This window comes from Vombatus ursinus, unplaced genomic scaffold (genome assembly GCF_900497805.2).
Source record: "Vombatus ursinus unplaced genomic scaffold, bare-nosed wombat genome assembly UNPS02014772.1, whole genome shotgun sequence".
Taxonomy (NCBI): Eukaryota; Metazoa; Chordata; class Mammalia; order Diprotodontia; family Vombatidae; genus Vombatus; species Vombatus ursinus.
This window is the reverse complement of record NW_020954550.1, coordinates 24,639,071-24,655,206: the sequence shown is the minus strand read 5'-3', so window position 1 is coordinate 24,655,206 and position 16,136 is coordinate 24,639,071. Positions and strand designations below refer to the sequence as shown.

Sequence of the window (16,136 nt, the reverse complement as noted above, 5' to 3'; positions counted from 1 at the left end):
GATGTGACCCTGGCTTCTTGAAGGCTATATGAGCAGGCACTATGGCAAGTGCTACCAAGCTGGACAGGCTTTGAGTAGAAGCCCAGGCCATCACAAGAAGTTTGGCACTAGGTGATGCATTTTTCTTGACCATAGCAATTCATGAAGACTGGCAATTAAGGAGTGGAAGGGTCATGATCTGCCTCAAGAGGAGAGAATAGCCACACCTAGGCAATATTTTGAAGTGTTGAGGTATTAGACATAATAACTATATGTGCAGGCATGCTTCACTTTATGTAACAGATGTGTTCCAGTGTGATGAACAGAACTAATCCCAAGGTTTGTAAGCATGAAATCAGAAAATGTATATAAAGCATTTTGTAATGATGAACCACTTTATAAATGTTGGATATAATAGTAATGATAATGAGAGTATTAAATATCTAGAGAAACTAGCTCCTTCATGTAATATTGTAATTAACATTTCCATAATCTGAATAAGTAACCACTCCCTAAGTTATTTATTTGATATGTTTTTATATCAACAAGTTTTCACCTAGTATAGTACCTTATGGAATAGTATGAACATTATAATATTACTAATCACAAGAGTTTAGAAGCTTCAGTCTTTAAAACATGTTACTTCAAATTAGATGTCCTGATAGATAGATAGATATACATATATATATTCAAATAAATAAAATAAAATGTTATTATCTCTGATTACCTTTTCTCTTTTGTATCATATCAAGATGTAGTTTCCTTTTATACTTTTTAATCTAGATGAAATAATAACCACTTATTCTGACATGGCATGTTATAGTTTACAAAGTACTTTAAATACTTATCTTACTTAATGCTCACGAAACACTTTGAAGTAGGTACTACATGTACTATCATCCCATTTTATAGATGAGGTATGGTATAATGGTGAGAGCTCAGGATCTGGAATTAGAAAACTTGGATTCAAATCCATATTCTGATGCTTACTAACCTGTGTGACCTTGGCTATGTCACTTCAGCTCTCTCTGCATCTACTTCCACATCTGTAAAATGAATGGGTTGGAGCAGATATCCTCTCAGGTCCTTTCCACCTCAAAATCTGTTATGTTCAGAGAGGTTAGAGAGGTTATGTTCTAACCTCTCTAAGAGCACACAGAAAAGGGAGACTTGGGCCTCCCTTTTTTACTCCTAGTTCAGTGTGCTTTTCACCATTCACCCATTCATTCAATAAACATTTCTTAATCACTTTACAGAAGCAGTATGGTGTAGTGCAGTAGTTAGAGTGTTGGACTTGGAGACAAGAATGCCTAGGTTCAAATCCTACTTCAGATCGTTTCTAGCTATGTGACCATGGGCAAGTCCTTTGTGAGACTAGTGTCTTCATCTGTAAAATAGGGATAATAATGCCTGTGATAACTAGATCATGTATGTAAAGGTCTTTGCAAACTTTAAAGTAATCCACAAAAGTCAGTTATTGTTATTATCATTACTATATGCAGGACACTCTGTTAAGATTTAAAAAAATAAAATTTAGATAAGAAATGGCTGCTGCCCCTGGGAAAGCTTACAATTTCCTGTGCAGGTAGGTAAAATAGTGGGCAGAACCCAAGCCTTGGGGTCAGGAAGACCTGAGGTACTTAATAAATATGTTGAAATGAATCGAAAAAACAACACAATCTCTACCCTCCACGAGCTTCCAGTCCACTGGAAGGGATGTGACCTATACATATTTAAATAATTGTTCAAGGTAGATTGTGATAGAGGCCAGGAGAAATCCATGTAGGGTAAATTAGGGAAATTTAAGGAAGAGCAGGCACAGGGATATGTCCTGTTTGAATGCATAATGGAGAGAAGGCAGAATAAAATCAGGATTAACAACCAGAAAGTGGGTTGAAACCAGATTGTGAAGATCTTGAATTCTAGATAGATCATAGGTTTGTATTTTATTCAGCAGATAATTGGGAAGCCTCTGAAGGTTTTAGACAGAAAAGCAATATTGTCAAGATGGTATATTATAACATAGACTTTGAAAAGCTTCTGGGTAACCAAAGATTTCAGCTGCTTAACTTTCTGGTAAACACTGAATAGAGGGGTAACTCAATTTGAGTTTAATGCTGACTATGCCTTTAAGAATGAAAAATTCCAAACAGAGCATTCACATAACCTAATGAGTCCCACTCTCAAGATATGCCAGGGCAGCTGTGTAGTGTAGTCCTGTTTGCATGCTGTTTTCACAAATACTAGGTCAGCGATTCCCACGGTGGGAGTAAGGGACCCCTGTTGTTTCATCTTTGTTTAAATGTCTATGATACATATATCCAGAAGATGTTGGGGGAGGGAGGAGCTGGGAAGAGAATACTGTGTAGACTAAATTCAAGGACTAGAGGATTTGGGAGTAAGGATATTCCGAGGGGAGTCCGAGAGCAGGCAATTATTTGTGGTGGGAGGATATGGGAAAAGAGCAGATGTCTGTAGATACTGAAAAGTCAAATAAACACTGTAGAAGAGCAAACTTACAGAGAAAAAATGTTTAAAAGGTTCAAAAAATACCAAAGTTGTTATTGTTATTTTGAAGAATGGCAAACACTGAACTTTATGTTAGCAATCTGATAGCATATATGTGTGTATGCATATTATATTTGTGTGTATGTATGTGTGTGTATTAAGATATAGGTTTGTGTATATTTTTGTTGTTTAGTTGTTTTCAGTTGTGTCTGATTTTTTGGGACCTAGTTTGAGGATTTCTTGGCAAAGCTATTGGAGTGGTTTGCTATTTCCTTTTCTAGCTCATTTTGCAGATGAGGAAACTGAAGCAAACAGGGATAAGTGACTTGTCCAGGGAAGCGCAGCTAGTAAGGGTCTGAGGCTGGATTTGAAGTCATGACGAACAGTCTTCCTGACTCCAGGTCCAGCACTCTATCTACTGTGCCCCCAGCAGTGTGTGCAGGAGTGTGTGTGTGTGTACACATACATACACATAAATGTATGTGTTATGTATGTATGTATATGTGTGTATCTATGTGTATGTGGGGGTATGGAGATGGATGAGTGGGCTTTACAAACCAAATCATACATTATATAAAACATCTTTATTGTTCTATTCTTTCCTCAATGTGTGGGTGTCTCACAAAAGAGAATAATATGTATTATGTTTGGAAAGCCTCCAGAAAGATTAGTGTTAAAAGACAAACCTTAATGGTTCCCAGAGCAGGCTAAGGTTCAGAGTCCTTTCCCATGCTGAAATGAACCCAGTACTATATACAGTGTCCCAAAAGTCTGATTGTAGTTTACTCCTTGTAGAGTTTACACCTCAAAAATGGAGGCATTTATTAAATTGGCTTCCCTGAATATACTGATGTAAGAGAATATCTTTTTGAAAACTGACATCATCTTTGACAAAAAAAATCTGAATGGTGAAAAGTACTGATTCTCTTCTTACACAGCTCCAAGAAAGGGCCAGGAGCTTAAAGGAGAGATAGCCAGGAGGAGTAAGATGTTTTTCTTCTAATAAATGGAGATTTCCCTTTTTTTAGAATACTTAGTCTTTCTTCCAAATTAGTGGTGATTCACAACCTATTCTTGGTGAAATCATTAGCTTGAAATGAGGATGAAATCCTTGACACTTAACACTTTATCATAATTTTCCCCTTCTCTTTCCTTTTCATCTTTGTTCCTTATTTAATTCCATTTTATTTTTCTCTTCCTTCCACCCTCAATCTCTGCCAACCCTACCACTGTCCCAGGTGCTCTTGTCTCTTGCTTGCTATAAAAGTTGATGCAGTTAAAGGGAAGATCTCACTTTTTAAAAACACCTGAGCCCCATAAAATAATGTGGCTTGGCCACAACGCATCATAACCCAGACTGAGGCATACTCCTGAACCTCCCAGACAACTGAAAATCTGTAGTAAAAGCTGGATCCAATATGGATAGCCCATACAATAGTTTTTAATTCAATCCCAAGACACCAATTATATAATGTTCCACTGTGTATCTGTATCATAGTTTCATTTTGGGAAAAAAATACTTCCAATTTCCATCTGCTGTGGTGAACACACTTGTTCTCCTAATCTTTCAAGATAGCCAGATTCAAGATACCCGAATTAGAGGTTGGCAGGAAGGTGAGTAAAGCATCTTGATAAATTGGAGGGGGCAAGGAGGAGAAATCTTGCAACTCTGATTACACCAGGGTTGATGACAATGGCACCCTGCTATAACAAGGCCTAGTAAATTCAGCTCCAGGCCTGGCCTGGATCCTGGACCAATGCTCCAGAAAGTTGGTACTTCCTATAGCCATGTTTTCCATCACCCCAATGGATCAGAATCATGTTTCAGCTTCCAGGTGTAGTCCTAGACAGGAGGAATCTAGCTTTAGATAATGGTCCACCAAACACATTCTTGGATTTGTTTAAATGAGGGATAGTAAAGTACCACTAAGAATCAGGAAAACCTCCCTTCAGACCCCATAATCAATGAACATAGTGTATGCACATATTGAAGTTTCATACGCCTGACATCACTTCCTGAAGTAAGTAAAACTGGAACACAAGACATCCAATATGATATTACAACATATATTAATTTATGAACATTTATTAAGCACCTACCATACGTTAGATGGGCAGTGAGTTAGATAGAGTTCTGGCCCTGGAGTCAGGACTACCTGAGTTTAAATCCGACCTCAGACACTTACTACCTGTGTGACCCTGGGCAGGTCACTTAACCTGATTTGCCTCAGTTTCTCCATCTGTAAAATGAACTGCAGAAAGAAGTGGCAAACCACTCCCATATCTTTGCCAAGAAAACCCCAAAAGAGTCATGAAGAGTTGGACACAACTAAAAAATGATTGAACAACCACAATAATATGATAGGTAACGGGAAAACACAAATATGGTACAAATACAAAATGTGATAGTCCTAGCTCTTGTGGAGTTTATGTTCTACTAGGGAGATATGACATTCCCAGATAAATAAATACACAATATTGGAGGAAAGGGCATAGCGCTAATGACTGAGGAATGGGAAAAGGCCTATTGAGGGCCATGGGTCTTGAGCTGAGCCTTAAAGGGATCTATGGGTTCCAAACAGCAGAGGTGAGGAATTATCACATTTTATGCATGGGGGCTTCAGCCTATCCACAAGCATGGTGGTGAAAGATAGAATGCCATTACTTATAAAGGCAGGTAGGGCAACCCACCTGGATTATAGAAGATATGAGGGAAAGCATTTCAGCCTGGAAAGATAAGCTGGAGCCAAGTTGTGAAGGGTGATAAATTCTAATCAGAAGAGTTTGTACTTCACCTTAAAGGCAATGGGGTTGGGGGTGGGGCAAGCTGAGGTTTCTTAAACAGATGAGTGACATACTCAGACCTGTACCTTAGGAATATCCATTGGGCAACTGTGTGAAGGAGAGACTGTGGAGCTTGGATTCAGGCAGACTAGTCAGAAGGGTTTTGCAGTAGTCCATGTGAGGGGCAGCTAGGTGGTGCAGTGGCCAGAGCTCCAGGCTTAGAGTCAAGAAGACTCATCTTCCTGAGTTCAAATCCAGCCTCAGGCATTTACTAGTTGTGTGACTGTGGGTAAGTCACTTAACCCTGTCTGCCTCAGTTTCCTCATCTGCAAATGAGCTGAAGAAGGAAATGACAAACCACTCCAGAGGCCTTGCCAAGAAAACTCCAAATGGTGTCACAAAGAAATGATAGAACAATATGAGAAATATTGGGCTCTACACTAGGGTGGATGTGGATGAGTAGATACAAGGAGACAGATGGGGGAAATGTTTAGGATTTAGAATAAATGAGATTTGGTAACTAATTGGATGTAGGGGATGAAGGTGAAATATCAAGGATGATTCCTAAGTTCAAAAAGCAACTGACAGGAAGAATGGGGGTACATGACATAAATAGGGAAGTGACAAGAAGAGGCAGATATAGAAGGAAAGATGATGAGTTCTGTTTTGGAAATGTTGAGTTCGAGATGCAGGCAGTGGAAGAGGTGGAATTCGTATAGGATTTGTAGTTAGAAGATCTGGGTTTGAATCTTGGCTTTCTTTCTCACTACCTGTGTGACCTTAAGTAAGTCATCCTTCTGGGCTTCACTGTCCTCATCTGTAAAATGATGGGGGTTGAAGTTGATGACCCCCCAAGGTCCCTTGAAACTCTAAATCTGTGGTTCTACAATTCCATAATTTGTCTAGGACCTGTCCTGACCACAAAGTTACCTTCCCCACACACATAGCACTGCTTCAGCTCCATCTGAGTCTAGTGCCCATTTGGGGACTTCCCATCTAAGAACCATGTGGGAGGGAGTAGAGGACAGCAATAAAAAAATGATCAAAGGGAACCAGAACCTCTGAGGAAAGGGTGAAGGAACTGTTCTTATTTAGTTTGGAGAAGAGAGAAAGAGAAGTGTCTTTAAACTGTCTTACAATATAGGAAGGGCTATAATACAGAAGATGGTAAGCAGCTGTTCCCCATCTCTTTTGAGGCCTGCACAGGAAATGCTTCCTTGGGTCTACACTACCCGTCCACTTGATCTGTACCCTCACCTCCCACCAGGCAAATCTCCTGATGATCTGCCAAGTATAGTTCTTCCTTCCTCTGCTTTATATTTACACAGACACTCCCAAATACTTGGAAGAGCATTTTTTCTCACCTGCCACATGCACGTTCCTTCTTTCCCTTAAAATCTAACTCTAACCCCACCTCCCCTATATGGCATTCCCTGACTAGGCAGAACTAGGTGATGATGCTTTATCTGCAATTGACACATCCCTCTGTGTGAGTTTTTGTTCATTCATTCATTCAGTTAATATTTTCTTATTGTGGTTTTTCCTTCGTTCTCGAAGAGGACCAATGACATCAGGAAGGTGATGTCATGACTTGCAAGTGCATTGGATTTCAGTGAAGCAGAGCTGTGTGAAGACACTAGCCTCACTCTCTCCTCCAGAGCCATCTGGGTCCAACAGCAAGATATAGATCAGGACGACTGGACCAAGGCCAAGGTATCCCATGGCATCTGGGGCCATCTCCAGTCATCCTGATCTATACCTTGCCACTGAACTCTGTTGACTCTGGAGGAGAGAGTGAGGCTGATGACTTTGCACAGCTCTGCCTCCCTGAAATCCAATGCACTTGTAAGTCACGACATCACCTTCCTGATGTCTTTGGTCCTCTTCGAGAATGAAGGACAAACAACAATCTATCATGTTTTCTGAATACCTACTATGTGCCAGACACTGTGAAAGAAATGAAAATTAGTAGGAATGGTCCATGCTTCTGGTGGACCTAGGTGTCTAGAAGAGGAGAAAGAAATGTAAAAATAACTTTAATATGAAACTCTGTTTTTAGGGATATAAAAGTCATATAAACAAGTATTCTGAGGATAGGGATATTCTAGCTGGGGGTAATCAATCCAGGCTTTGTGAAGAATATGGATGGCTAAGTGTGTATATGTTCTTTCCTTTTTCTAGTTAACAACATCTCTATATTGTGTAAAATCTTGCACAAGCATTTAATACATGTCAATTGCTTTTTATAATAATGAATTACAATAATCAGGCTTCAAGTTCCATTTAGAGAACTTGTAAGCTATGTGAGTTACAAACTGCATACGTTAGTCAGCCTTGAAACCCTTTCCTTAGACATCTTTAAGAAGTGGAAAAAGAAACTGTCAGGGCTGGTTTAACCATAGCCTGGTTGAGATAGGGTAGGGTGGGGAGTAAAGGGGCTGTCATCCAAAGGTGGGATGGACAATGCAATGCCACATCTATTAAGTACTTAAGATACACAATGCACTGTGCTAAATGCTGAAGATAAAAACCCCTGAAAATACATAACTTTCCAATTCCTTAATCAGTACTTTTTGAGAAAGCAAAATATAGTAGTTATTTAAAAAAGATAATTTTGAAATGTTGTTATTATGGCATAGAACATTAAGAGTGAAAAGTCAATATAAGGCTGTTTCTATTTGGATACAATCGCAATCGTGGGAATCACTCTGGAATCAAAAGTACTTCGCTCATTATGAGATCTACATAGGGTTTCTTTTTTTATGAAAACCAAGACAGCTCACGATTTTTAGTTATCTTTCTTGATTACCAAAGTACTAGCTTCATAGTCTGATTCTTCCCTCTAGAAAGTTGAAGGTAAGAAAGGCATACACCTGCGGGAAGAAGTCTCCCATTAGTTCATATCAGACTGGGAGCAAGTAGCAACCTTCTCCTACAAGAAGAGAAGATGGAAAGCTCTCTCTCCTGCCAGAAACTTTGGAAGACAATATTCTTGCATATGATGTACTTGAAATGGGAAAAGTTGGCTGTTTACATTCCATTCATGGCCATAATTTGTTGGAGGAGTCCCCAGTGCAAAATTAATCTGCTACCATTTGTTTCAGTCTTGGAGTCATATGAGCTTCCACCAGCTAGTTCTCATATTTTTTAAAATCTATATGTCTTAGAATGGTATAGATGCCAAGTAACTATGGTTTCTACTTAGAATATGAATCCTTCATTTGTATTCAGTAAAAAACTTTGCATTGACATTGAGTCAATATAAAAGCAAGCCAAAGCCAAGTTCATATGGATTGCCTTTCTTGGAGTTCTCAGATTTTAAGTGTCAAAATTGCCCTTACTAACAAAAGCATTGCAACCACAAGAACACTGTCTTTAATTCAAAACATGAAGGGAGTACATTGCTCATTGTGTCACTGAACCTTTCATTTTTCTTCTTAAAGTGGTCTTGGACTTCTGTGTACCCTTCAATGTGGATGTGAAAAATGCAATGACCTTCAGTGGCCCAGTGGAGGACATGTTTGGATACACAGTTCAACAATATGAAAATGAAGAAGGCAAATGGTAAGTTTGTGGACTATTGTTTTGTGTTTTTCTATTTATTAATTTTTTAAAAATCATTCACCAAAATTGTATTGTTCTGCTTTTTAAATGCACTGTTTTGAAATGAACCATTTCTGAGCAGAACATACTTTGTAATAAAATTCTGCTGTAGAGAGATAGATTTAAAGTTGTTGTTGTTTTTTTTAATTCCCTGGCAGTAGGCCTTAAAGGATGTGGTCAGTGATTTCTGCTGTAGCCTGGCTTCACCTCAAAGGCCCTTGCCTAAAACCGTTTAGCAATTAAGCTGCTGTGAGGAGAGTTCAACATTTAACAAACATTTATTAAGTTCCTGCTGTGCTGTGTGAAATGGTATGAAGAAAAGATACAGAGTTAATTAAAATAGTCTCTCTACAACATATTTGACAAAGCTTTCTAAATTTTTCCTGGCAGTGTGATTAGTGCCTATGTGAATCACCTCTTAAAGTCAGACCCTGGTCTTCTTGGGGTTATGATATACCCCAACCTTAGATATTACTGCACTATAGCATGCTGTCTTCTATGAAGGGGCCGAAGTCATGACAGGGATACAGAGTAGTTTGATGTGAATGACAGAATAAGTAAGGTAGAAGAATAAAGATTGTGGTCAGAGTCAAATTGTCAAGTTTCAGACCTTGACCATGGTTTTGAAGAGATTTTGAAAGATAGTGAGGTTAAAAGTGTTGATATGTGTTGGTATGTGGCAAAGGGGTCAGAAGAAGGTCAATGGTGTTGAAGAATTAGAGGAATTCTGTATGTATGTCAGGGAGGGATGTCAGATGGTCATTGAAGATGATGACCAGGGTTACCAAAGGAGAGGAAGACCTTAAGTCTGGTGCTAAAGCTGTTGAAAAAAATTAGGTGAATGGCCTCAAGAGTTCTATAGTTATTCTCATTTTTGAATTCGAATGAGAGAAGGAAGGGCCAGGTGAGATCATTCTTTAAAATGGCTAATTTTTAGACTGGATCTCTGATTTCATTGGTCATGGAAACTCTCAGTGAGAAAACTCTACCAATGTATATCCCCCTCGGCAACTAATAGTCTTAGAGAGTTGCCATCTTAATCTGAGATTAAGTTACTTGCTCAGGGTCACACAACCTCTTAAACCTTGAACTTAAACCTTGGTCTTCCTGACATCCATTTTACTCCACTGTCCCTGCCTGCAACTTCTCAAAAGTGTTAACATACCTTCCATAATTACCTCCCTTCTACCAAAGGAATACTTTGTTCATCTCTTAGGTTTGGCTTCTAAATGTTTCCTAAGTTAGAAAGACAGCACTAGGAATGAGAACCCGACCCTGTTAGAATTTCTTATGAGTGTGTGTGTGTGTGTGTGTGTGTGTGTGTGTGTGCACGTATGTGTTTCTCCAGTGGTTTCTTGACTTTTTGAACAAATAACATATACTAGGTATAAAATTTTTATGGATGTGGTAGCACTCCATTGATTCCTATTCAATGTAGTTAATACAAAGCATGGGGTTTTGGAGAGAAAGGGAAGGAGTTTTATTGAACTATACTTCACTTTGAATACCCAAACTAAGCTTACCTTGTCCTCAGGTAATGACACTAATAAACAAAGCAGAGACAGTAACATTTATTTGCATAAAAGAGTTCCATTAATCTTCCATTATGCTCTCATAGAGGAGAAGGGCCACAAGGCTTCTCTGTTGAGCTATATACTTTAATATTGATTAACATAGTAGGTGACAGAACACACAAAGAGTCTGAAGACCTGAGTTCTAAATGTGCAAAACATTTTTGCATCTGCACCCACCCCAAATGCCAGTAATATAGCAGAAATATGTTCCAAATGTTGATGAAGGGCATGTATTTTTCCTAATGTTTTCATGAACGAGTGAACGAACAAACAAATGAATGAATGAATGAATGAATGAATGAATGAATGAATGAATGAATGAAAAAGCATTTAAATGCCAAGTATGAGCCAGGCACTATACTAGGATTTGGGGGATACAAATACAATTTTTGCCCTCATGAAGTTTATGTTCTCATTGGAAGAGATGATGCATCTAGGGCAGTAGTAGACAAAGAAGAAGGAATGGGAGGGGTACAGAGGGTCAGGAGCTAAAATAGACAATGGCTTGCCATATTTATGTCAGGGAAACCATACTATGTATATAATTTAAATTTTCTCAATTCTCCCCCTTTCTTGTAATTTTTGATGCCAGTTTTTAGGTTGTTAGGCTGTCCTTCAGCATCTTATTTTTTCCTTCTAGCTACAATGGCTCTTTTCTCCAACATACTGTCTGGTCAACCGTAAGCAGTTAATAACTCTTGAATTGAATTATGCCTGAAATTCAAGAAGCTGACACCAGGTAAATAGGTTGTGGAAAAGAAGAGGAAAACTCAAGAGAAATCTAGAAGAACTGATAGGACTTGATCATAACTGAGATGTAAAGGATGAAGTTGCCAGATAAAATTGAGCAGAACACAACTACAGTTTGTCAGAAGGGAAGAGGGGCATCCCAGCCCTAGTACAAGCAGACACTACAGCAGCCCTCTGAAAGAAAGAAGTCAGCTAACAAGCTTTCTTTGAGGAAATCTATTTTGTTCCTGGCCCCGCTCCAATCCCACTAGCTTTCCTAGAACTCAGCTTCTGCCCAAGTCTTGGCTTTCACTCCTATGTTTGCTCTAGACTGGGGTCACCTCACTAAAATCAGCTTTCCTCCTGTTGAGACAGATAAAGTCCTGGGCTTGGAGCTAGGAAGACTGAAGTTCAAATCTTGCCTAAGATATTAGCTAACTGTGTGAACCTGGACAAGGCACTCAAACTCTTTCATACTCAATTTCTTAATGTGTAAAATGGGGATAATATGAACATTTACTTCCCAAGATTGTTATAAGAATCAACATAATAGATATGATAATAGTTATAGAGATAATAATTAATATTCAATAATTATTATTACCTAGAAAATATTTATCTATGTACTATATATAGACATGTATCTTCATATGCCCCAAAATATTATATATTTATCTGCAATATAATCTATAATAATATGGTAATAGATATAGGCATAATAATAGAAAATAGATATAAAATGCTTTGCAAACCTTAAAGCAGTCAGCCAATAAGTGTTTATTAAGTGCCTTCTATGTGCCAGGCACTGTACTAAGCACTGGTGATACTAAGAAGGGTAAAAGACAGTCCCTGCCCTCAAGAAGTTCACAATCTAATCAAGGAGACAAGATGCAAACAATATGCACAAACAAGCAATATATAGAATAAATTGGAAATAATCAACAGAAATTAATAATCAACTAGATTAAGAGAAATTGGAAAGGGCTTCTTGGAGAAGTTGGGATTTTAACTGGGACTTGAAGGAAGCTGGGGAAGCTAAGAGATGGAAATGGGGAGGAAGAGCATTTCAGGCATAGAAGACAGACAATGAAAATTCCCGGAGTCAACAGATGGAGTATCTTGTTCCAAGAACAGCAAAGAGGCTAATGCGGTGGAGAGTAAGATGTTAGAATATTGGAAAGGTGTGTTTTTGGTTTTGTTTTTGTTTTGTATTGGGCACAAGTTATGAAGGATTTTGAGCATCAGACAGAAGATTTTATGTTTGATTCTGAAAGTGATTGGGAACCACTGGACTTGAAATCACTATATAAATGTTGGTTATCATTAGGAATGGAAATATGGTATCCAAAGACCTAAAGTCCTACCTATTTACCTATCTTCCTCCAAGACCATCTCACTGTGCCTCTCAATGTCCCAGGCTCTGACCTTCTTCTCCACCATAATACTGCAATTGGAACTTGCTCCTTTTCTCTGTCTTTCTTGGCTCTTAGATGCTTCTTCATCCAAATTGGGACTTACAGTCTTCTGGATGCTAGAACTAGGACTACACTAACCCCTCCTCCCAGTACTATACTGAGAGAAGAGGATAGGTCTGGGCAGAGAAGGTCAAAGATTTGTGGAACAATGCTAAGGGTGCTAGAGCTGTATTCAGAGGACCTGGATTTGAATCCTACATCTACCTAATACCTGAATGACCTTGGGCTCCTGAAATGGGGCCTCACTCACCTCATCTGTAAGCTAAGGAAACAGAACTAATTGATCTCTAACTACCCTTACAACTTCTAACTCTAAATTCATGACTTTAAACTGCTATGACTCCAAAGGTTTTGGCCTGGGTGGTTGAAAAAAAATGTTATCTACATTTTATTATATTTTTATTTATTTTCTTAAATATTTTCCAATTACATTTTAATCTAGTTCAGGCCACACTCAGAAGTATTGTTTGTGTTTGACACATCTGTTGTAAGTAACTGAAAAAAAAAACTTCCCTCTCCCCTCTCAATTTCCAAGCCAGGTTGCATGCATGGTAACAGCATATAGTATTTAGACTTGTAACAAAAAAGAAAGTGCAGAAACATTTTTTGAATATGCTATAAATGTTTATAAAACTATAAAAGAAGCAAAATGACCTAAAGGGACATTTGTTTTCTGGGAAGCTTTTTTCAGGGCTCTGTTCAGCACAATGCTAATTGATTATTCCTCAATGAATGGTAAACAGCCACAATATTAGTTTTAAAAGTTTGTCAACAAGTGAGATTGGCTTCTCTTCATGCTGTAGTGCAAAGAGTACTTGGTGAGGAACCAGAGGGCCTAGGTTCTAATCCTACTTCGATGAGTCACTCTTTCTGGACCTCATTTTCCTCACCTGTAAAAATTATCCTTATTAGGGGCAGCTAGGTGGTGCGTTGGATAGAGCTCCAAGCCTTGGAGACAAGAGGACCTGAGTACAAATACAGCCTCAGACGCTTGATGCTTACTAGCTGTGTGACCCTGGGCAAGTCACTTAACCCTGATTGCTTCACAAAAAAGTTTAAAAAAAAAATCCTAATCTATCCAGAGGTCAGGTGACCTAGTACGTGCCTGGGCTCTGCCTCTAACTAGTGGTATACCTTTGAGCAAGTTATTCAACCTGGATTAGATTTGACCCCAGAGGTTTATTTTAGGTCTAACTCTATTATCTTGTTGTGTGAGGGCAAGATCTAAATCTAAATCCCTAAATCTGTCTGATGCCTCTCTAAAGGACCTCAAAGACCATTTAGTCTACTCCCCTGATTTCTACAGTAGAGGAAACCAAAGCCTCAGTGACTTGCCTAAGGTCACACAATGAGCTAGGGACAGAGTGAAAATAGGAACCTAGAGCCTTTGAGTCCCCATTCAGCTCCCTCTGAATCTTCAGGTGACCTCACCCTTTCTCATTCAGTCACTTAGTGAATATCTAACCTACTAATAGCTGATTATGCATCTTTGAGCATATATTTCTTCTGCTAAAATCATTGTGGTTTGCCTAAAGAAGATAAGCTTAAAAAACATGTGACAGTCCATAAGGTTGAGAGTGCCACTTATCCCTGCCGTTTTGAAAAAATTGAAAGTGGTTAGAAAGGGAGCGCTTGGCTGTGTATTTTCCAGCACTTCACCATGTGGCTCTCCTTACATAAAATCTCTGACTTCAAAATCGCATGGTTTCTCAGTAGCATGATACATTCTGCTTTTGATTAAGGTCAGCTGTTTTTCATTGTGTTTACCATGAGCTAAAGAACTCAGAGCTCTTACTATGCTGCTCAGGAAGATTTTGAAACAATAAAATTTAAGTAATTGCTTTTATTTAAAGAGAAGATATAATATGCTCTACATCATCCAGGTCTCTTGAATCTAGGGGTAATTATTAGCAGGGCTGACTCTAGGGAAAACTTTGAAGTAGGTGAGGCTTGTCTTGAGCTTTTTCTCTCTTCATTCTCTAGATAACACAGTGTTCTTGTGCTGACCACATACTTCCTAGGACTGCCCCCTTCGGCCTATGTCGGGCCTGTCAAATTTAAGCAGTGTCCTGTGTCGAAACCAAGTGGTCCTGTATCCTATCCTCAGAAAATCCTGCTTTATGCTAAAGATATGCTGATAATTATTATTATTAATAATAATAAAAATAATAAATAATAATGCTGATCAGTCTGGTAAATTTATTGATGGGAATACATGCTCTCTCTTTTCCTGAATGAATCCTTTCAGGTAACCTGTATACGTTTTTATGGTAGATTTCTAAAGGCAGTTTTTTAACTCACAGGTTAGAGTTATAATATAGGGACTGGGGCCTCAGTGGATAGAGCACTGGGCCAGGATTCAAGAAGACCTGAGGTCAAATCTGGCTTCAGACATTAAGCTATGTAACCCTGGGCAAGTCATTTAACCTCTGTTTGCTTTTAATCCATGGGAGAAGGAAATGGTAAGCCACTCTAATATCTTTGCCAAGAAAATCCAAAGGACAGTATTGGCGTGCTTTTGTCTATGGGGTCATGAAGAGTTGGACAGGACTGAACAACAACAGACTTTAGAAAGCCTCTCACATTAAGCAGCCTATACTTATTTAACTACTAATCCATATTGCTGGAAACTAACCTGCTCCTATTCAACAGAAAGGATCTGGCCCTAGAAAACCTCTCACCCGCCCTGCTGGTTTTGCTCTTTACCCTAGGAAATGCACAATTAACAATCATAATCCTGAATGTGAATGGGATGAACCGAGCCATAAGTAAGTCAAGTGAACAAGCATTTATTCAGTACCTACTATGAATTTGGTACTGACTTGATGTATGAATTTTTCTCCCTATTCTGCTCTCTTCATTCTGCATCAGTTCAGTGGAAAGACTTAGAATGGATTGGGAAAGAAAATCCAACAATAGGTTGTTTATAATAAACACACCTGAAACATAAATATTCATACATACTTAAAACTAGAGGTTAAAACAAAATCTATTGTGCTTCAACTAAGCTAAAAAAAGCAGACATAGAACTCTTGATTTCAGATAAGGCTAGAGTAAATATAGATGTGATTAAAAAGAGAGATAAGCAGAAAAATTACATTATGGTTAAAGGCACATAGCACCGTAGACATCAATACTTAATATGTATACACAAAATAGCATAGTATCTAAATAATTAAAGGAAAAGCTAATAGAATTGGAAGGAGAAATAATAAAACTATAATTGGGATAGGGATGAGGGGCTCAATCCACCCCTTACAGATCTGGATAAAGATAAACAACAAATAAATTAGGGATTTGAATAGAATTTTAGAAAAATTAGAGATGATAGATCTTTGGTACTAACTAAATGAGAATAATAAGGAGCTTGGATGCAGCTGGTGACTCAATGGATAGAGCACTGGCCCTGGAGTCAGGAAGACCTGAGTTCAAATCTAGCCTCAGATACTTCCTAGCTGTGTGACCCTGGCAAGGCACTTAACCT

General features: G+C 38.5%; 1 protein-coding gene across 1 annotated transcript in view; it reads left to right on the top strand.

The window, feature by feature from the left end:
* Positions 1-16,136, top strand: part of ITGA1 (integrin subunit alpha 1) — a 189,609-nt gene that overhangs the window by 55,090 nt on the left and 118,383 nt on the right. Inside the window, exon 2 of the mRNA XM_027863352.1 lies at positions 8,715-8,835. Coding sequence (XP_027719153.1) covers positions 8,715-8,835 — 121 coding nt within the window. The remainder of the gene's footprint in view (positions 1-8,714; positions 8,836-16,136) is intronic.